This window comes from Rhodnius prolixus, unplaced genomic scaffold (assembly GCF_049639745.1).
Source record: "Rhodnius prolixus isolate KJV_2025 unplaced genomic scaffold, Rpr scaffold_12, whole genome shotgun sequence".
Classification (NCBI taxonomy): Eukaryota; Metazoa; Arthropoda; class Insecta; order Hemiptera; family Reduviidae; genus Rhodnius; species Rhodnius prolixus.
This window is the reverse complement of record NW_027411635.1, coordinates 12330288-12353876: the sequence shown is the minus strand read 5'-3', so window position 1 is coordinate 12353876 and position 23589 is coordinate 12330288. Positions and strand designations below refer to the sequence as shown.

The following is a 23589-nucleotide window of genomic DNA, read 5'->3' as shown; positions in this document are numbered from 1 at the left end:
ATAATACAGAATGCACTATAAAATCCCAATTATTCCATTTTAAAATTATGTAGAATAGCTAAAACATAAGTAGCAAAATTTTTGTCAAGCATTGATTTTGATCGCATACTTTAGACCAAAATTCAAGATACGCCTTTGAAAATCAAAAAATCTATTTTTTCAGGCGGGTTTTACGTCCAACTACCAATTAGGTGTCACGGACGGAGGTGACTAGCAAACATACTTTACTGTAAATTTCTCATATTAATCAATTAATAAAATCCAAGGCCTAGACCGGGAATCGAACCCAGTACCACAATACATATTAGCTTTACAGGTCTCGCCTCTATAACCGCTCGGCTACCGTGACGCCTTCAAAACATCTTTCCAGAAACATGCGCAGCTTCTGAACAAACATATCATTAGTTTCAGTTGCGAAAAACTGACCGTAATGAAGTCAATTAGTTAGATAGTATTAGACTCATTGTTGATCTTAAAATAGAGATTAAATTCCGTTAAATTTACGTTTTCAATTAGAGTTAATACCTATCATTAAAAAATAATTTTATAGGAATTAATTTCAATTTTGCTTAACAACACAGTGAGAAAGCAGTGATTTCGCTTGACCGAAATTAACTGACAAATTTTCTGACCGGTCAGAGCACGGTGGTAACAGAGCATTTTAATTTAAAGTTTTTGACATTAAATTGAGGCTGATTAAAGCGCACCTCATTGCTCCGACAACTACCGAAAATAGCCGAGTAATGCTTTTGGGTACTCAAAGCTGTAAAGCGAGGCTCCGCAATGCCACTAAGTATTGTTGGTACTGGATTCAATTTCTGGTTCCTAGGCCTTGGATTTCATTTAATGATTAATAAAAGAAATTTACAGTAAAGTATATTTACTATCAGCCTCCGTCCGCGCGACACCTAATCGGTAAGTTATACGTAAAGACTGTCTGAAAAATTAGGCGTAACTTTACTATATAGTTATACTATATAAGAATAACATAATAACTATATTTTTCGAAAAATATTTTGTACAGCCTCAGCCTTTGATCCTAAAAAGGAATTAAACCTATAAAAGTACTATTATTTCTTAAAGTTTCATTTTTTTTATTGTACCATGATCCATAAAAAAATATTTAATGCTTGGCACTTTTTTTTTTTTTTAGCCTAATTTCTCGATATTATTTTTAGACAGAAATCCTTCGTCTTTTTTCAAATTATAAGTTGTCCGCGATCAAAAAAACGTGGATTTAATTTGCCTTTAGATTTGTAAACAAATGGACATCTTTTGGTAATTCTACATAATATGTAGTTCAGATGTGCTATAAACGTTTAAATAATGTAAGCTACATAGTCATTGAAATGAAAATAAAAAAAATATTGTTATAATTGTTGAGGTTCTGTTATTTTCTCATCCATATTATTGCTTTTCAATCGCTTTGTCGTTTCTTTTTACTGATGACATTATTGCAAGAGCTCGCTTACATCTCCCTCAATCCGACTCTAATCAAGCGCGCTTAAAGTAGATTCAATTCTTTCTGGAAATTATGCAATGTTAACTGAATGTGATTCACTACTTATTGTGTTTTCATGAGTGATGGACAACAGAGCGAAATATTAGTTATTTGAAACTGCAACGAGTCACGAGTTAATTTCATCGACAGCATTGATCTTTGCTTGAAAATAGAACTGATGGAAAAATGCAAGTAATAGCAATGAACTGCATTTGTTGTCAAGTCATTTTCAAATTAATAATCTGTCTTTAAATCCTTAAAACAGCTTCCTCCATTTGCTCTTCTAAAACTTCTAGGGGCGGGTGTTGGTCTAGTGGTCAAGTCAATGAAATAAAATTTGGGAACCTTAGCGCCTGTAATTGAAATAACATATATCACTGCTAGGAAAAGCTAAATGCTTACAATTGTTTGTGCAAAAAAACTTGATTTTGTTTAGAAATGATTACATTATCCTTGCTACATTTAAATACATTTTTGCACCTTTATGCTCAAATGTTTCACACAATTAAGTTTGAACGAATGTTGAAGCCAACTTAATTTGGTAAACATTCGCATTTTAAAAAATGAAAAAAAAGGAGAATTGCAATCAAGAAGACTTTGGGATGATTTTACTCTTGATTTTGTTATTTTAACTATAGGAGAGAATCTTATGAATAGTAGGTTGGCCACAGTGCTTATCGTTCTCGGCTTTTATTCACAAAAATTAACAAAAAATTTTATTAGTAACCAGTAAAATTCTGAAATTAAACGTATAGTTTTAAAAGTTTATTTTAACAATACTTTCAAAGTTTTAAACCTTTATATGTAGTTTTATTTTCTATTTTTCTGTGGCACATATTAAAATTTATGTAATAATAATGGGTTCTATTGTAGAATTGGATGATAGTGAAACGGAAGAAATACTGGAAAAAGCATTCGGATCGACAGTTGATGATAGATTATTATTTGCAATTCTACAGAAAAATTCGAATCGTGTAAAAAGATGTATAAAAAAAGGTGAGAATTTTTGTACAACACTAAGAAAACCTGTAGTAGTTTGCCTTGAAAGGTTGTAGGGTATACATTTTTTTTAATTTTTTGGCGCATCAACTACTGGGTTATTAGCACCTCACACTCTTTCCACTCGAACTTATTCCTCAAAGTCTAGAATGGCGCTAGCCCAAAAAGATACCCGGCATTCAAAACAATGTCTTTGAATGCTCAAAGGCGGAGGGAGCTATGGTGTTATGTTCCTGACTTACACTCTTTACCATCGTATTCAATGACAGGCAGAAGTCAGCATAGAATTTTGCACCATTCTTTGACTAGTAATAGGTGATTACTTAAGTAATCATTTTACCTAAACTGAACAAAATGAGCACTAACTATTTCGCAAATAAATACATTCATACCAGAAAATACATTCTTATTAATAAATACACGCTTTCTACATTCTCTCTGGAGGAGTGTACTCGATATTCCACTCCACGCTTAATGTATCCTAACCTAGCCTAACCCAACTTATCTAAATTTTACTATATAAATCACTATTCTTCAAAAAGATAAATAGCCTTCCTAAATAAGGGGAAGTCTCTTTTAATATTGCTCGCCCTGTTCTTTGTCTTTTCCCTTTGAGTGCCTGACACTCTTCTAATATGTGGGTCAATCTTTCTCTACATCATAAAACTTATTACTATTATTTTGTTTGATTCTAAATTTTAATGATATTCCCAAAATCTTACAGCAATTATTATTATTTTATTTTATGTTTAAACATTCATAATGTTAATCGTTGAATTCCTTTTAGATTAATATCCAACTATCAGAATTCCATGCTGCAAAGTACAATGTTTTATGTTTCCATTATATTATATCCTTGCCTTACAATAAAGTTTATAAAAGTATCATAACTTAAATTATTTATTTAATAAGGCGCATCAATATTTGAGGTCACTTTCTCAGTGCACTGAGTTCTCGTTTCTGACAGGGACAGTATCTCAGTCTCGGTCCAGTCCCTGGGTTTACTGCAATGGTGTGTAGTACTAATGGAACTCTAGTTGCCAAAAACGGTACTATTAGCTCTACCCCGAATGGCTCTACTGTATTTCATACCCTAATTCCGCATACTTTTGTTTTTCCTCTTCTGAATCTTGAAGGAGGTTGTTAATGTTTGGGGGCAGCAATTTCTAACAATCATAACCGTCCTCTGGCTCATGCAATAGAACACCAGGTTGACTGTTTGGCTGTTCTGTCAGAGCGCACCATCCGGTCTTAGTATACTATTTGTGTATACTTTTATGTTAGCTCGAAAAAACATTTTAAATTAAATATTTTTAGGATAAAAAATACAAATGTTGGCATCATTTTTATTTTTGCTTCTTAATAGGTGCAAACGTTAACCTAGTGTTGGACGAAAGCGCATGGACGATGTTGATGTGCGCTGCTACTACAGCAGTCACGGAGATTGTGTCCAGTTTGTTAGCTCACGGAGCCGATCCAAATTATCATTCAGGAGAATACACGCCTCTTATGTGCCTATGTCAAGCTATGTGTTTTGATGATATCCAGTTAATTCAATGCTTTTACCTGTTGGTAAATGCTGGTGCTGAAATTAACGCGCGAGACCATAAAGAGTAATATTATTTATGTCTTTATTTTAGTTAAGAGAGTATTTTTTGTTTTTTTAATGGATGGTAAAAACCTGTTGTCTTTTCAGTCACCTTAAAATTTAAATGCTAATTTTTAAAAAAGTAAAATGGAGCTTATTTTTTCAGGCGGGCTTTACGACCAATTACCAAATTAGATAATCATTGAATATTTTTCGGGTACCACCAACCAGCAATTCACGTACCACAGGTTGGGAAACGCTCCTTAGATCTTTGGAAAACAAGTCTGCCTTTAGCTTTAAACATAGCTACCTATGTTAACTGTTGTCACCATTCCTCAGGTGTATTTTAAACCAGAACCATTTAATACATCCCTAAGCATGCTGCAAAAAGCTGTTAAACTCATTGAAGGTTTGTATAAACCTTTCGGGCCAGTTCTCATACTTTCCCATTGTTTTTATGCTCTGTATTATACACCGGACAAAGTTAGGTTACGATTTTAGATGAGTTATATAATAATTCTAACTTTTTGTGCAGTTATTGCACTCTTAATTTAGACGAGCACATACGTACGGTGCAGCAAAAATCAAGATTTAACAGGTCAGCCTGTAATTCTTACTTTTAATGAGTTTATTTTATTTTATTTATTTTTCCTATTGATCCTGTACCCATTCATACGATTTAAAATGAATGCTGGAGTTGCTAGATGTGCCATCCACGGTTAAAAAACAAAAATATCACGAATCCAAATTTACTGATATGAGTTAGTACACTGAGTTTCTATCAGTTGAAAACAAAAAGTAACAGTTCCATAGGCCGACGGTTTACTTTGTTAGGTATTAATTCTTACTATTTCAGTCATGTTTTAAACGACCTGCTCACTAATGGTGACAGTACTAGACAACTTTCTTAATGGTTAAGACAAAAATTCAAGTTACCATTAAAGAAAATAATAACAATAATATAATATGGATTTAATTTTTTTTTTTTTTGTTTATTACAGGCGAACGCCTTTAATGTTAGCTGCAAAATACCATCAATCACACCTATTGACCTGCTTGCTAACTCATGGAGCGGATGTTAACGCTATATCTGCCAATGGATGGAATGCCATGTTCTATGCAGTATGTTCTGGTGAGCCACAAGTGGTCCGAGTACTGAAACGCGCAGGTTTCTATTTTCTGATTACTGTAGTATTAAAATTTTCCGGTAGGGCAGTTGTGTAAGGGTTGATTGTCAAAAAGTGCACGAAAAAGCGTAACGTTGAAAAACACCCAACTTTGACAATTTTTTTCTCTTTTTCTATAAAAGATAAAATTCCCAAATTTTCTTTAAAATATAGAGTAACTCTTCGTTTAAAAAAGTAATTTTTTTAATGTATTCTTAATCTTTACTTTTTAATCGACTACTTTTAATTAGCTTTTGCATGAATTTGTGGTTTCTGGTGAACGAAGAAACGTTCAGTGAATTATTTTTGGTAATGTCTTTAGTTGTTTTATCAGTGGTTTACTAGATGTTAACCCAATTTGATAGGGGTATGCCAGAATAGGTTTTAGTAGTGTCTTGTACGTTATTATTTAGTGTTAATAAGTGGCTATAACTGTCTCAGTTGGGTTATTCACGTTTTTCACCATAAAAACGGTCGTAACTTTTCTATCCTTTATCCTACAACAAATCTGCTTATTCTTAACGAAAGAGCATTAAATTTCTTATTAATTTGCTTAACTCAGAGCCTCAAAATGTTTTTTAAAAACAATGAAATTTTTTACTTCAATGCCTAAAAAAAACTCGTTCTCGATGATTTCTGTTAAAATTTTCAACTGTATTTTTTCAATGATTAATGAATCAAGGAATCACCCAATTACAGAAAAAGTTGTGCATTTATTGAGCTTCAACCTGCTGCACAAACGCCTTACTCGCTATCTACTGACGTAATGGTAAGTGCATTATGCATTCGATATATTTACTTTACAGGTTGCCGATGGGACTTGAAGGATAGATTTGGTCTTTGCGCTGTGGATGTCGCTCGAGGAAGCTGTTTGGCCAATATACTTGATGGTACTGACAACTACTACAACTTAGCCAGTATCGCTATAAACAATAAGAATTTAATAAAAGTACCGATGCCGGAAACAGTGTAAGTGTGACATGAGTTATTACTTTATTTAAGGAGAGAACTTGCAGCACTCTGTCCAAGCTCCTAGCTCTTCTAGGGTGTCAGTCTTTGTCTCAACTGGAAGACAATTTTTTTTTACTTTACTTTACTAAATAGCTCTACAGCTCTGATCTAGCCTTGGACTCCCTGACAACCTCGAACCACCTCTCTCTGTCCAGCGCCTTCCTCTTCCAATCAGTCGCACCCAGCTTCCGCAAATCAGCCTCCACATCCTGCATCCAACGCCTTCTTGGCCGTCCTCTACCTCTCGTACCCTCCATTTTGGAGAAAAGTAGTATTTTTTTTGGCATCCGATTGTCCGGCATTCGCACCACATGGCCCAACCATTCAATTCTTCTCGCCTTTATGAATTGTAATATGTCATTTTCCTGATACATCTCATAAAGCTCATTGTTCGTTCTTATTTTCCACTCTCCCATCACCGTATATCTTTCTTAAAATCTTCCTTTCAAATATTCTTAACTGATTCACAGCCACCACACAAAGGGTCCAAGTTACCGCGGAATATATCACAATTCCACTCCTGATTGGTAATATAAGTAGATTTTCTGTTACTAATCTTGACTCCAGATTATTGCCTAAATGCTTATTTGATAGATTTACATAATTTTCATAGAAAGTATCAAAGCACAAAAAAAATGCCTCTTTCTAGAATTGATTTGCTGTCCGAATTGCAGCAAAAACTTGCAGCGAATTGGGTAATTTCCGATCCGTATCAACAGCGCTCAGTTATTGAAAAAATAGTGAATGTAATTAAAAAAAATGAAAATGTCGCTTATCAGAAGGCAGCCAATCAGGGTTCTAGAAAATACCGCAATTACTGCGAAGTTGAAGTTAATTCCTTCTGCGTGAAATGTTAAAGCCACAAAAATTTGTTTTTTCGTTCTCAATTCCTATTCTTTCTCATCCTTTAATGCAAATTTTATTATTAAAATTGAAATCAATATAAAAAAAAAGATAAAAATAAATTATGGAGTCAATATGACTCCACATTGGCAATAACTGAACTAAGTTCGAGCATTGGCAATACAGTGTTAAGAGAGGTCAGAAAAATTAAGCTGTCATAACATTATTTTACCTTAAGAGAAATTAAACTACGAATACCAGCATTATTGTATCTTTTTTTCTGAATAGCAGTGAAAGTGACTGATGTTGGAAATTAGTAACCTCTTTATTCTGCCAAATTTTATCGAAATCGGGGTTAGGTACACATTATTAGTATTAGTTTGAGAGAGTGTTTACCTCTAATGATGGATGAACTTCCGAAACGGTAAGGGAGACAATTAACATTAAACTCATTTTTTTCAAGTAATATTTTTGGTCATTTCATAGCGCCTTAATTGGAGCCTCCTAGAACGAAAGTTGATTCTCAATTAATAGTTATTTCTCTAAATATTTTACAGATACAAAGGATTTCAAGATGAAGTGATCAAGATTATCGGAGCAGTTGGCTTAAAGTACTTAATCCCACTCTTTATGCAAAAAAAGGTCGGCTATGGACAATTCTTGTTAAACAATAACCGAGAATGGAAAGAGCTAGGAATTGAATACCGTTTTGATCGTGAGAAATTGTTGTATAATGCGAACTATATAATACGCACCTGTTGGGGATTAGGATTCACACAAATTCTTGAAAGGAATGCACTCAACAGCTTCTGGTTGCACCAAATTTCGGCAATGTGCAATGAACCAACAAAGTCAAAAGTATAATTATGAACAAAATACTTAATTAACATATTTGTGGGACAAGTGCAATTCTGTAAACTAATTCTATCTCATTACAATTATTTTTGTTTCCTTTATCCTTGTATATTTCTAAATAAATAAACCATGTTGTTTTATGTAGTTTTTACAATCAAAAATTGTATTGCTTGTTGATTTTTATACTTTTATTTACACTAAATAGTACAATCATGGATTAAAAAGGATTATATAATGAGAGTTGACAGTCAATGCAGTGTACAATAGAAATCCATCTGAAAAAAATAGGCAACTTATTTGATTTTATTTTACACAATGTTTTTAGGATAACTCCCAAAGGATGGAGTTTGACAATACAGAAATAATTGTAGATGACAGTAAACTGATTGTGTAAAACAGTTTTTAAAAAATATGAAAGGTAATCAATGGAGGCTATTTGGAAACTGAAATCGTGTTCCTTTTAATGCAGATTTGACTTTGGGGAACAGATAAAAGTCACATCAGTCAGGTCAGGCGAATAAGGGTGGATGGCCTAAAACTAGGATGTTGTACTTGGCTAAAAACGTCTTGACAGACAATGCAGGGTGAGCCGGCGCGTTGTCTTGATGGAGAACCCCGTGACTTGTTCTTCCACAAATCGGGTCATTTTTTTCCTTACTCTTTCACGGGAGTTGTGCAAGCACCTCACGGTAGTAATGTTGATTAATTATAATCGATATTTTCATCCGTTTTTTGGACGTGAAAGGGCGACCCAGGTGGTCATCATTTCCGACGTCTTCTCGGCCATCTTGGAAACGCTTGAATCACTCAAAAACTCGCGCACGTGATAAACATTCGTCGCCATAAACTTCTTTTAATAAAAGATAAGATTCAGTAACGGTTTTACCTAGTTTTGATGTGAAGTTTCACGACAATTCGTTGCTCTACTACATGTAACGAAACTAAACACCTCTTACACAAACGGACGGTTTCAGACAGATTTCTCTACAAACACGTGAGACGCTGCAATCGAAAGAGAAGGCTTTACGCTGCACAGCTGTCGGTCGTTAGGATTTGGCGCATGCGTAGTTCTTCTGTAGCAGCATCAGTCTCGTTACTTAATAGCCACACCTCGTATTAACATAAAAGCAAACCTGTTGCCGACTCTTGAAACATAATAGATTTTCTATAACTGTTTTAGTTGGAGGGACATTAATATGTTCAACTAGGATCTTATATCTTAAAACATAAAAAACTGGATATGCAATTAAGACGTGCATAATGTCCTTGTCCACCTTGCACAATGGGCAGGGTGCCTATACATTAAAATATAATGTATAATAATTCTCATACTAGAAGTAATAAAATGAAGTAAACATATTTATTCATTTAGAACTTCTTTATTATTAAAAAAATACTACATATTGATACAAAGAAAAAACAATAAATTATTCCAGAGGAATTGAAATCCATTGAAACATGATTCTACTAATTATTCTATTTTTAGACAAATAAATAGACGAAATAGATTCGGTAAATTCATAAGACATTATTCATTCTTACAAAGAAAATAGATATTAAGTAACTACAAAAATAGAAAGAAATCATTTTTACAAATGCAATTTTTGTATTTAATTCATTCATTAGGAAATTTGATTTTTTTTCCAAATAATTGGCCATTAAATTCTATTCACACTCTGCGAAATGCAACAAATTCGTTGAAATTACACTTAAAATATTCTTTCACGTAAGCTTATATTTCTGACCGGTTTCAATATTCAAACTTATACATAAAATAATTAGTACCATTAACCAGTTAAGCGTGGAATTTAGTTTAAAACCCACCCAAGGTGTGCGGAATTAAAATCAGACAATAACGTGTATACACGTCGAACGCTGGGCAAAACAACCTAAAAGTTTACAACGTCAAAATAGTCACTGCAAGCGACTTTTTCTACAATCTCTGGGGGCTTGAGATTACAGAGCATTCTGTGCTCTTTCAAAATCTTGCACCGCTTCACGTATGCATTGCTATAATTAACTAGGGACGCAAGAGCTTTTACAAGGAAGAGAAAAGAGCTTTGAATTCTGTGCAAAATGAAATCATGCTTGTACAGAGGTCTGAAACTCTAAGGTAAAAACGGGCATTGCACAAGGGTTGACAGCTTCTATTTGTGTGCATAATTCCCCAATCTCTAATGTGGAGACCAAACATGTACCAACCACTTATCATTTGGCTGACTTCCACCACCTCCCTCCGTATAAAATACTTGGCAGTACTATTGGTAAGATAAAGGAAACATCCCATCAAATAATATTCTTATTACATTTTATTAAAATTTCGAGTTTTTATAGTTAATGGCAATTTTATATTTTTCACAACGAGTATACACGTCGAACGCACCGTAATAGAGATTTGGTTCGACCGTGTATACAAGTCAAACACGCTTAACTGGTTAAATTGAAAATTCAGACTGAAAAAATTAATAAATTACTTTAAAAGTAGAGATTTAAGAAATACACAATACGATCAAGAGGGCTGTAAACAAAAATGAACATTAAAATTAAATACAAATGTTAACAGCATGATAACTTTTTTTTTAAACAAAGTAAAACATGAAAATTATAATATTACACTTCTATCTTTTAAATAAAATTTATCAGGACTTCTTTTTAACAGATTGAACACAGAATACCATTTTTAAGTGAAAAACGTTTGTGCCGACTGAGCTCTAGCAAATTAGCCCAGATATTTAATTCTAAATTCGTGTGACACACATTAATGTTGTCCCAAGAGTGTTCCACCTCTCTCAAATTGAAAAAGTGTGCATTTCCATCTATTATCCACGCGCCTAACGTTATAATTTCAATTTACAAAAGTATAAATTATGATTACCTTATAAATAACCGTCACTTTCTACAGTTAGATCCAATTGTTTTTAATTGATGAAATAAAGAATGTTGAGACTTTTCTAATAATATAAATATAAATAAGAAAATATGGTGTAATATACAATAGTTAATCTCAAGATATGTTACATGCTTGCAAACCTGCTGACAACTAATACATAAAAGATTTTGCTGAAGACAGCAATGCCTATAAACAATAACTCGGTCACTTTATAACGATTCTTTTAGTCTCTCTTGGTACCTTTAAGTGCTAAATTCGGTACGTATTTGTGTAATCAGTAAATTTAGATTCTGTAATTTCTTGTAAAATTAAAAGTAAATTAGTTTATTAAATCAAAACATAACTAGCGCAGTCGGTTGCGCATTCTATGATAAAGTGCACATTTATTTTTATTTACAATTAATAAAAAAGCCTAAATTAATGAAACATTCTGTAAGTAAAATTGCTGTACGATTAACTATTTCTGGCGAATTCTAATTTTAAGCGTACAAACTCTATTTTGTATAATAAACCAATTCTATCTCTCACAATTAAAACTAAATTTTATACACAAAAAACACAGAATGGCAATACCAAAATTAAAATAAAAAGAATTCTTGGATATAATACCCAATTTTTACGGTGAACCAGAATTATTAACCAGATTTTTGTACAGAATTAGACAATAAATTCCTTAACACGATAGACCCAAAATGAATCCTTACAATCCTCAATTTTAGCAAAAAATTAATGGACCACGTAAAGCCGCCACTACAATGCACAACTCAAATTTAAACACTCGAAGTTCTAAAAAGAGTATTTTTTTTTTTAATGATTTAAGGCGCGTTAACAGCTGAGGTTATTAGCGCCCGGAGCTTTTTTAAGTGCACTGCCGCTCTCCGGACAGTGTTCTAAGTGTCCCATCACCGAACAGTGAGCTGTAAGTAGCTCCTAGGAAGAGAAAAATCTAGGGTTCAGCAGCTGGATTCGAACCCGGGGACCACCGTGTGAAAAAAAAAGAGTATTAATTTAAACTTACTCAGACAAAGGAGACGAAGTTTCTAGTAAACCTTCTGTTGACCAATGACAGATGACAATGGCGTAATGATAAGTTCATTTCATCCATTTCTTGACAATACCTCTTTTAACTAATGAATCAACAGGTTTTTCCAATCTTTTATAAATCGTTTACGCTGCCTTTGGGTAATATTTAGGAGCTCATTGTTTAACCAATCTCCAGAACGTTATTACAGAAAATAATCCATTTTTCACTACAAGACAGGATCAAAAAATTGGTCTGAAATTGCTTCCTCGACTTGGCATTGCACTTCCCAGTTGATTGAATTTCATTAATTTCGATATTCTATCGTTGCTTTGAAACTGTAAAAAAAAAAAAAAAATTTAAATCAGAGGTTTTATTATTATTTATGAATTTAAATAAATCTATTTCTATACCATCGAGCATTAATTCAAATTCGACTTAAATTGCGTTTGTTTCAAGTTGACGCAATCCATGAAACTGCATTTCGTATTACATTGTTGGTTTCGACTCATAAAGAAGTTGATGTTACAATGGTATCTTTAATTTAAAAAAATGCTCTTCCCAAATCTGTTTTCAAGTAGTTTCTGGATTCTGAAAAAAGTTTATTACCTAGATATAAAATAATGTGAGCTTAACTGTCATCATTAGTACAAAGTACAGTCCTGGAACCGTTATAATCATACATACCATTTACATTTACCGTGTGTATTTCTTTTCTATTTTTAGAACCTTATAACCATCATGCAGATAGATACCTTGACAGAAACTGACCAGCAACTCAAACCTGTTTAATCTTGTTGAAAGGCTGAGCACCAAGCAATTATGAAATTATGTCTCCAGTAACATGGAATTCCTTCTGTAAGGCAAAATTGTGATAAGAACTGGTGATTTGAAGGTGCCTAAAAAAAAAGTAAGAATAAGATACTCTTTAGCAATAATGCTAGGTAAAAATATAAAATTGCATTAACCGATTGTACTCAAGAAATTTCTTTCACTATAATTAAATCGCTTTTGTGCTTACTTCATGTAGATTCTATTTCACTTTTGAATTTTTTGTTAAAATAACTATCTAGAAACCATTACTTTGCACACTGTCCGATTTCTCAATTATTATTTTAAAGAAAATTATAATATAAAACTAATAAACCAAAAGTACAGCAAATGTAGTGAACAATTTTGATTTTTTCATAATCTAACATTACTAGATTGATAACCATGACAAAGTGTAACCTACTAGATGTAGGAGTAACGCGCATGCGTGTAAATATATCATAACCTCAACTAACTTAGAGCATTATCGATGATTTCACCCCTTAGCTTGGTCATAGGAATGGTATTTTCTATACCAAGAATATTGTCTCCTTTACAATTTAAAATACCATTTTATTAGAAAACGGTAATGTATTAATATCATATTCATATATATTTAAGGGATTCCAACCTAAAACCCTTTGTAGAATGTAGACATTCTACAAGGCCAATGCTACTTACTTACTTCTATAAGTTATTTCTCTCACTACTACACATTACTTTCTCTTTTAAACCACTGAAATCTAGTTCAAAAATCAAGAATGACTCAGTTCGGGATGTTATACCCCAAGTGTGATGGGTTTAGGAAGTTTGAACAAAATATTCGGTTTGTTGCGCTTCTTAATGTAGGTTCGAACCACTTTCCCCTTCTCTGCGATTAAACAAAAAAAAAAAAGTCACAAACTTGCAGGTCGGTAGGGCGGTACATTTTAACTGAGGATGTTGAAATGTGCCCCCTCTCCTTCCATACAAGAAAATATAATATCCAACACTTTTTGCAAGTAAATAGATTTTTGTAAATACTAGATTTAAGAATACGAATTCCAAATGGTAATATGGACTAACAATACTTACACCTTGTCTACTAAAATCTTTATACACTTCCATAGCTACAACAAAAATTTTACTTCCACCTTACAAAATATAACATACCTCAATTCTGACTTTACAAATTACAAACAATGAAAACGAAGGGAAACTCTGTCAATTATACAACAGGACTAACACAAAATACGATGAAAATTACCAATCATAAATGTTTTTAAATATTTGGCGAGAAATTAAAACTGTTCAAATGTGCCCCTCTCCTTTACATCGCAGATTAATAAAAAATAATATTACTAAAATTTATTAAACGACAAAAAGTATTTATATGTAATACATACATGTTGCTTGCAAAAGTAGCATATTATTTCATCTGTTCCTCATTAATTTTTTACCTTAATTATCTTTACCTTTAAGTTCTAGACCAGTGGTTCTTAACCTTTTCATAGACGCGGAACACAATTATATGTATATATTTTTCTCGCGGAACACTAACATTAAATAATTTAAAATTCGGTATTTAGCAAGAACTTAAAATTAAATTCAAATTAAAAAAAAGGAACAATTTTTTGTTTTCATATCATGCGCAAGTTTCTAAATTTCAACATTTAAAATTGAAATTTCGCGGAACACTTAGACCATATTCGCGTAACACCGGTTAAGAACCACTGCTTTATATCTTCTAAAATTATAGATCTGTGCACAAAATAAATATAGTTTATAATTGAGGAAAACAAAGTGTATAAGAGAACAAAATTCCATACCAATATGTGGTTCACAGTGGAAGATATAGAACGGCCATAATTGTACAGTATTTCATGACCCAAAAACTTTTCAACCCTTTATATCTTCTACCTTTTTAGATCTGGGCACAAAATAACTATAGTTTATAATTGAGAAAAACAAAGTTTGCAAGAGAACAAAATTCCATACCAATACGTGGTTCACAGTGGAAGATATAGAATGGCCATAATTGTACAGTATTTCATGACCCAAAAACTTTTCAACCCTTTATATCTTCTACATTTATAGATCTTAGCACAAAATAACTATAGTTTATAATTGAGAAAAACAAAGTGTACAAGAGAACAAAATTCCATACCAATACGTGGTTCACAGTGGAAGATATAGAACGGCCATAATTTTACAGAATTTCATGACCCAAAATATTTTCAAACCTTTATATCTTCTACATTTATAGATCTGTGCACAAAATAACTATAGTTTATAATTGAGGAAAACAAAGTGTATAAGAGAACAAAATTCCATACCAATACGTGGTTCACAGTGAGAGATATAGAACGGCCATAATTTTACAGAATTTCATGACCCAAAAAAATTTCAACCCTTTATATCTTCTACCTTTTCAGATCTTTGCACAAAATAGCTATAGTTTATAATTGAGAAAAACAAAGTGTACAAGAGAACAAAATTCCATACCAATACGTGGTTCACAGTGGGAGATATAGAACGGCCATAATTTTACAGAATTTCATGACCCAAAAATTTTTCAACCCTTTATATCTTCTACATTTATAGATCTGTGCACAAAATAACTATAGTTTATAATTGAGAAAAACAAAGTGTATAAGAGAAGAAAATTCCATATCAATACGTGCTTCGCAGTGGAAGATATAGAACAGTCATAATTGTACAGTATTTCATGACCCAAAAAATTTTCAACCATTTATATCTTCTACCTTTTTAGATCTGTGCACAAAATAACTATAGTTTATAATTGAGGAAAACAAAGTTTGCAAGAGAACAAAATTCCATATCAATATGTGGTTCACAGTGGGAGATATAGAACAGCCATAATTTTACAGAATTTCATGACCCAAAAAATTTTCAACCCTTTATACCTTCTACCTTTTTAGATCTGTGCACAAAATAACTATAGTTTATAATTGAGAAAAACAAAGTGTACAAGAGAACAAAATTCCATACCAATACGTGGTTCACAGTGGGAGATATAGAACGGCCATAATTTTACAGAATTTCATGACCCAAAAAGTTTTCAACCCTTTATATCTTCTACATTTATAGATCTGTGCACAAAATAACTATAGTTTATAATTGAGGAAAACAAAGTGTATAAGAGAACAAAATTCCATACCAATACGTGGTTCACAGTGGGAGATATAGAACGGCCATAATTTTACAGAATTTCATGACCCAAAATATTTTCAACCCTTTATATCTTCTACATTTATAGATCGGTGCACAAAATAACTATAGTTTATAATTGAGGAAAACAAAGTGTATAAGAGAACAAAATTCCATACCAATACGTGGTTCACAGTGGGAGATATAGAACAGCCATAATTTTACAGAATTTCATGACCCAAAAAATTTTCAACCATTTATATCTTCTACCTTTTTAGATCTTCGCACAAAATAACTATAGTTTATAATTGAGGAAAACAAAGTTTGCAAGAGAACAAAATTCTATATCAATATGTGGTTCACAGTGGGAGATATAGAACGGCCATAATTTTACAGAATTTCATGACCCAAAAAATTTTCAACCCTTTATACCTTCTACCTTTTTAGATCTGTGCACAAAATAACTATAGTTTATAATTGAGAAAAACAAAGTGTACAAGAGAACAAAATTCCATACCAATACGTGGTTCACAGTGGGAGATATAGAACGGCCATAATTTTACAGAATTTCATGACCCAAAAAATTTTCAATCCTTTATATCTTCTACCATTTTAGATCTTCGCACAAAATAACTATACTTTATAATTGAGAAAAACAAAGTGTACAAGAGAACAAAATTCCATACCAATACGTGGTTCACAGTGGGAGATATAGAACGGCCATAATTTTACAGAATTTCATGACCCAAAAATTTTTCAACCCTTTATATCTTCTACATTTATAGATCTGTGCACAAAATAACTATAGTTTATAATTGAGAAAAACAAAGTGTATAAGAGAAGAAAATTCCATATCAATACGTGCTTCGCAGTGGAAGATATAGAACAGTCATAATTGTACAGTATTTCATGACCCAAAAAATTTTCAACCATTTATATCTTCTACCTTTTTAGATCTGTGCACAAAATAACTATAGTTTATAATTGAAGAAAACAAAGTTTGCAAGAGAACAAAATTCTATATCAATATGTGGTTCACAGTGGGAGATATAGAACAGCCATAATTTTACAGAATTTCATGACCCAAAAAATTTTCAACCCTTTATACCTTCTACCTTTTTAGATCTGTGCACAAAATAACTATAGTTTATAATTGAGAAAAACAAAGTGTACAAGAGAACAAAATTCCATACCAATACGTGGTTCACAATGGGAGATATAGAACGGCCATAATTTTACAGAATTTCATGACCCAAAAAATTTTCAACCATTTATACCTTCTACCTTTTTAGATCTGTGCACAAAATAACTATAGTTTATAATTGAGAAAAACAAAGTGTATAAGAGAACAAAATTCCATACCAATACGTGGTTCACAGTGGGAGATATAGAACAGCCATAATTTTACAGAATTTCATGACCCAAAAAATTTTCAATCCTTTATATCTTCTACCTTTTTAGATCTTCGCACAAAATAACTATAGTTTATAATTGAGAAAAACAAAGTGTACAAGAGAACAAAATTCCATACCAATACGTGGTTCACAGTGGGAGATATAGAACAGCCATAATTTTACAGAATTTCATGACCCAAAAAATTTTCAACCATTTATATCTTCTACCTTTTTAGATCTTCGCACAAAATAACTATAGTTTATAATTGAGGAAAACAAAGTTTGCAAGAGAACAAAATTCTATATCAATATGTGGTTCACAGTGGGAGATATAGAACGGCCATAATTTTACAGAATTTCATGACCCAAAAAATTTTCAACCCTTTATACCTTCTACCTTTTTAGATCTGTGCACAAAATAACTATAGTTTATAATTGAGAAAAACAAAGTGTACAAGAGAACAAAATTCCATACCAATACGTGGTTCACAGTGGGAGATATAGAACGGCCATAATTTTACAGAATTTCATGACCCAAAAAATTTTCAATCCTTTATATCTTCTACCATTTTAGATCTTCGCACAAAATAACTATACTTTATAATTGAGAAAAACAAAGTGTACAAGAGAACAAAATTCCATACCAATACGTGGTTCACAGTGGGAGATATAGAACGGCCATAATTTTACAGAATTTCATGACCCAAAAATTTTTCAACCCTTTATATCTTCTACATTTATAGATCTGTGCACAAAATAACTATAGTTTATAATTGAGAAAAACAAAGTGTATAAGAGAAGAAAATTCCATATCAATACGTGCTTCGCAGTGGAAGATATAGAACAGTCATAATTGTACAGTATTTCATGACCCAAAAAATTTTCAACCATTTATATCTTCTACCTTTTTAGATCTGTGCACAAAATAACTATAGTTTATAATTGAAGAAAACAAAGTTTGCAAGAGAACAAAATTCTATATCAATATGTGGTTCACAGTGGGAGATATAGAACAGCCATAATTTTACAGAATTTCATGACCCAAAAAATTTTCAACCCTTTATACCTTCTACCTTTTTAGATCTGTGCACAAAATAACTATAGTTTATAATTGAGAAATACAAAGTGTACAAGAGAACAAAATTCCATACCAATACGTGGTTCACAATGGGAGATATAGAACGGCCATAATTTTACAGAATTTCATGACCCAAAAAATTTTCAACCATTTATACCTTCTACCTTTTTAGATCTGTGCACAAAATAACTATAGTTTATAATTGAGAAAAACAAAGTGTATAAGAGAACAAAATTCCATACCAATACGTGGTTCACAGTGGGAGATATAGAACAGCCATAATTTTACAGAATTTCATGACCCAAAAAATTTTCAATCCTTTATATCTTCTACCTTTTTAGATCTTCGCACAAAATAACTATAGTTTATAATTGAGAAAAACAAAGTGTACAAGAGAACAAAATTCCATACCAATACGTGGTTCACAGTGGGAGATATAGAACGGCCATAATTTTACAGAATTTCATGACCCAAAAAAATTTCAACCCTTTATATCTTCTACCTTTTCAGATCTTTGCACAAAATAGCTATAGTTTATAATTGAGAAAAACAATGTGTACAAGAGAACAAAATTCCATACCAATACGTGGTTCACAGTGGGAGATATAGAACGGCCATAATTTTACAGAATTTCATGACCCAAAAATTTTTCAACCCTTTATATCTTCTACATTTATAGATCTGTGCACAAAATAACTATAGTTTATAATTGAGAAAAACAAAGTGTATAAGAGAAGAAATTTCCATATCAATACGTGCTTCGCAGTGGAAGATATAGAACAGTCATAATTGTACAGCATTTCATGACCCAAAAAATTTTCAACCATTTATATCTTCTACCTTTTTAGATCTGTGCACAAAATAACTATAGTTTATAATTGAGAAAAACAAAGTGTACAAGAGAACAAAATTCCATACCAATACGTGGTTCACAGTGGGAGATATAGAACGGCCATAATTTTACAGAATTTCATGACCCAAAATATTTTCAACCCTTTATATCTTCTACATTTATAGATCTGTGCACAAAATAACTATAGTTTATAATTGAGGAAAACAAAGGGTATAAGAGAACAAAATTCCATACCAATACGTGGTTCACAGTGGGAGATATAGAACAGCCATAATTTTACAGAATTTCATGACCCAAAAAATTTTCAATCCTTTATATCTTCTACCTTTTTAGATCTTCGCACAAAATAACTATAGTTTATAATTGAGAAAAACAAAGTGTACAAGAGAACAAAATTCCATACCAATAAGTGGTTCACAGTGGGAGATATAGAACGGCCATAATTTTACAGAATTTCATGACCCAAAAAAATTTCAACCCTTTATATCTTCTACCTTTTCAGATCTTTGCACAAAATAGCTATAGTTTATAATTGAGAAAAACAAAGTGTACAAGAGAACAAAATTCCATACCAATACGTGGTTCACAGTGGGAGATATAGAACGGCCATAATTTTACAGAGTTTCATGACCCAAAAATTTTTCAACCCTTTATATCTTCTACATTTATAGATCTGTGCACAAAATAACTATAGTTTATAATTGAGAAAAACAAAGTGTACAAGAGAACAAAATTCCATACCAATACGTGGTTCACAGTGGGAGATATAGAACGGCCATAATTTTACAGAATTTCATGACCCAAAATATTTTCAACCCTTTATATCTTCTACATTTATAGATCTGTGCACAAAATAACTATAGTTTATAATTGAGGAAAACAAAGGGTATATGAGAACAAAATTCCATACCAATACGTGGTTCACAGTGGGAGATATAGAACAGCCATAATTTTACAGAATTTCATGACCCAAAAAATTTTCAATCCTTTATATCTTCTACCTTTTTAGATCTTCGCACAAAATAACTATAGTTTATAATTGAGAAAAACAAAGTGTACAAGAGAACAAAATTCCATACCAATAAGTGGTTCACAGTGGGAGATATAGAACGGCCATAATTTTACAGAATTTCATGACCCAAAAAAATTTCAACCCTTTATATCTTCTACCTTTTCAGATCTTTGCACAAAATAGCTATAGTTTATAATTGAGAAAAACAAAGTGTACAAGAGAACAAAATTCCATACCAATACGTGGTTCACAGTGGGAGATATAGAACGGCCATAATTTTACAGAATTTCATGACCCAAAAATTTTTCAACCCTTTATATCTTCTACATTTATAGATCTGTGCACAAAATAACTATAGTTTATAATTGAGAAAAACAAAGTGTATAAGAGAAGAAAATTCCATATCAATACGTGCTTCGCAGTGGAAGATATAGAACAGTCATAATTGTACAGTATTTCATGACCCAAAAAATTTTCAACCATTTATATCTTCTACCTTTTTAGATCTGTGCACAAAATAACTATAGTTTATAATTGAGGAAAACAAAGTTTGCAAGAGAACAAAATTCCATATCAATATGTGGTTCACAGTGGGAGATATAGAACAGCAATAATTTTACAGAATTTCATGACCCAAAAAATTTTCAACCCTTTATACCTTCTACCTTTTTAGATCTGTGCACAAAATAACTATAGTTTATAATTGAGGAAAACAAAGTGTACAAGAGAACAAAATTCCATACCAATACGTGGTTCACAGTGGGAGATATAGAACGGCCATAATTTTACAGAATTTCATGACCCAAAAAATTTTCAATCCTTTATATCTTCTACATTTATAGATCTGTGCACAAAATAACTATAGTTTATAATTGAGAAAAACGAAGTGTATTAGAGAACAAAATTCCATATCAATACGTGCTTCGCAGTGGAAGATATAGAACGGCCATAATTGTATAGTATTTCATGACCCAAAAATTTTTCAACTCTTTATATCATCTACCTTTTTAGATCTTCGCACAAAATAACTATAGTTTATAATTGAGGTTAGTTTATAAGAGAAATATATTAATAATAGTTAATATATAGTTTATAAGAGAACAAAATTCCATATCAATATGTGGTTCATAGTGGGAGATATAGAACGGCCATAATTTTACAGAATTTCATGACCAAAAAAATTTTTAACCCTTTACATCAGTGGTTCTTAACGTTTTCATAGACGTGGAACTCAATTATATTGTATGTATTTATTTTTCCAGCGGAACACTATCATTAAATATTTTGAAATTCGGTATTTAGCAAGAACTTAAAATTAAATTCAAATTAAAAAAAAAAAGAACAATTTTTTGTTTTCGTATCTTTCCTAAGTTTATAAATTTCAATACTTTTATAATTGAAATTTCGCGGAACACTGGACCATATTCGCGGAACACCGGTTAAGAACCACTGTTCTAGACACTGCTGGCCAAATAGGAGACAAATTTCAGCTCTTAATTGTTTTTGAAACTGCATTGTAGATTGTACAATTCATTGACCACTACGACAAATCTAAATTCTAACCCCTCGAGTTACCCCAAATTCTATTGGCGAGATTTTTGAAACACTAAATGTTCTTTTGTTAACAAATTTGTATCACTAAATGCTACACTTTAGTAACTATTGTTCTTTACTTTAATGAAATAAATAATTTTTTTTTTTTTACAGACTTATATGGATATCAGAAAGAAGTTACGAAGATTTTAGTGCCTAATGATACGAATTCCCTAATATTAGTTTAAGGCTAATGTTTGATTAATAGGAACGAAGATTGAAACAGGCTATTACAGGAAAAACGGACTGTTCTGACAGGCTAATTATAATACTTACTGCGAAACAGGCAGTTGGAGTCATTCATTGATTTCAAAGAAACAAACTTAATCTATTTAGGGTCATCCAAACTATGATAACAATGTCAACAGAATTTTCTAAATATTTAAACCTAAAACGCATTGGTAAACAGCGTAATTTTGATAAGGTTTAAAGTTAAGTAGACTGCTTGTAACTGTTACAATAATTATGAAACTATTATTGTTAATGCAATAATTCGTTACTAAATGCTCTAACTAGTAATTTTTTGTAAGATTTCTGAATAAAATGCATTTCTGATATATCTATTTTAACTTAGCAACTGTTCCCAATATTACTGTAACGATCACAGATTTTCCATTGTACACATAATTTGCTGACAATTCATACAGCGAAAATATTTTTAATAAAAATAGTTATCAATAGGTCTGAAACTTATAGATAAAGAACAACCTATAAAAGTAGATAATACTCTTATTTAAGAGTGTTTGGGTATTTACAACACCCCAATACAAACCGAGAACAAAGTTAAGCAATAGAGCGTTCTTTAAGAAGAAAGAACTTCTTCTAGAAAAATGTTGCTGCTCTCATTATCACTCGCAACATCTTCTCCAAATCCTTTCACGACCATCAAAGGACGTAATTGGCTGGGTGATATAGCGGAAGATATACTGTCTCCATGTTTTTTTGAAGCAAAAATATATGCTATGGTGGTAGAAGAATTACTCTTTAGGCTGGGATAAATTTTAATAAAGATGGGATTAAAATTAGTTGCAATCTAGATGAAGTAGAAGAGGGTCTTGGCATTCTTCTAAAAAATAGCAGATTACAGATTGTTCTACGAAAACCAAACTAGATTGTGACGAACTAAAACAGTACTTAGATTCGTTTAAATTTTCCAAATTGGCCAGAAAAGTGACAAATTATAGACAGGTACTGGAATGATAGATTTACATTCACAAAAGTGGAATATATATAATTTTGTCTTTGTTTTTGAGACGTAAATTTTTTTGTCAGTTCTATTATTATCATAGTTTTTGTAATGTTTCAATTATTTGTGTTATGTTTTGAGTGAGTTACACGTAAAACTAGAACTCTTGGCATACCGGTATCTCTTTACCTAGTTAGTATTTGTGTTCACTAAAATGTGTTTTTAATAAAAGATTTTTTGTTATCTATCCAGAATAAAATGGATTAAGGTTGAAAGAACCACATTTTTATTTTTAAATGTGGTTACAGCTGGAAAGAGAGTAGAATTACAAGTGTTTTTGTATGTTCGGTTAGTAACAGACCACTGTCTAATAAACAGGGTTTACATGAATGTTGGTTGTTGTTTTTTGGTCAATGAAATCTCCTCGCATATCATTTTGGATGCTATTTTTAACATAACTTTTCCCTTCTGCACTTCGATTAAGGTAAATGACTAACATCTTTCAACATTCACTAGAAAATAAAACACTACATGTTGGTTTTGGCGAATTTGCAGAAAAAGGGCATTGAAACTAAGCATTAAGTGGAGGTAGGTTAAGCTAACCAAGTGCTTGAAGGAGTTGGATGATCCGAGGTCTCT

General features: G+C 31.9%; 1 protein-coding gene and 2 long non-coding RNA genes across 6 annotated transcripts; 2 read left to right on the top strand and 1 right to left on the bottom strand.

Annotated features, from left to right (window-relative positions):
• Positions 1-797: 797 nt before the first annotated feature.
• Positions 798-8124, top strand: LOC141461833 (nuclear factor NF-kappa-B p105 subunit-like). 3 transcript variants are annotated; one of them, XM_074143209.1, is made up of 6 exons: positions 798-915; positions 2375-2497; positions 3867-4113; positions 5090-5256; positions 6061-6223; positions 7666-8124. In XM_074143209.1, the coding sequence occupies exons 3-6, from the start codon at positions 3908-3910 to the stop codon at positions 7970-7972; spliced, it is 843 nt and encodes a 280-aa protein (XP_073999310.1). In that variant the 5' UTR covers positions 798-915; positions 2375-2497; positions 3867-3907; the 3' UTR covers positions 7973-8124. The 3 variants fall into 3 exon arrangements, with proteins under 3 accessions (XP_073999310.1, XP_073999308.1, XP_073999311.1); XM_074143210.1 differs by lacking the exon at positions 798-915 and adding an exon at positions 2164-2305; XM_074143207.1 differs by lacking the exon at positions 798-915 and having other exon boundaries at positions 2152-2497.
• A 2944-nt stretch (positions 8125-11068) lies between these two features.
• Positions 11069-22321, top strand: LOC141461820 (uncharacterized). Of its 2 annotated transcripts, none has more exons than XR_012463031.1 (3): positions 11069-11111; positions 12601-12784; positions 21879-22321. It is a non-coding gene; the product is annotated as an uncharacterized lncRNA (long non-coding RNA). The 2 variants fall into 2 exon arrangements; XR_012463032.1 differs by lacking the exon at positions 11069-11111 and adding an exon at positions 11148-11285.
• Positions 11279-13148, bottom strand: LOC141461821 (uncharacterized). The gene is made up of 4 exons (XR_012463033.1): positions 12896-13148; positions 12562-12773; positions 12288-12465; positions 11279-12212 (listed from the first exon to the last, which is right to left on the bottom strand). It is a non-coding gene; the product is annotated as an uncharacterized lncRNA (long non-coding RNA).
• Positions 22322-23589: the final 1268 nt, after the last annotated feature.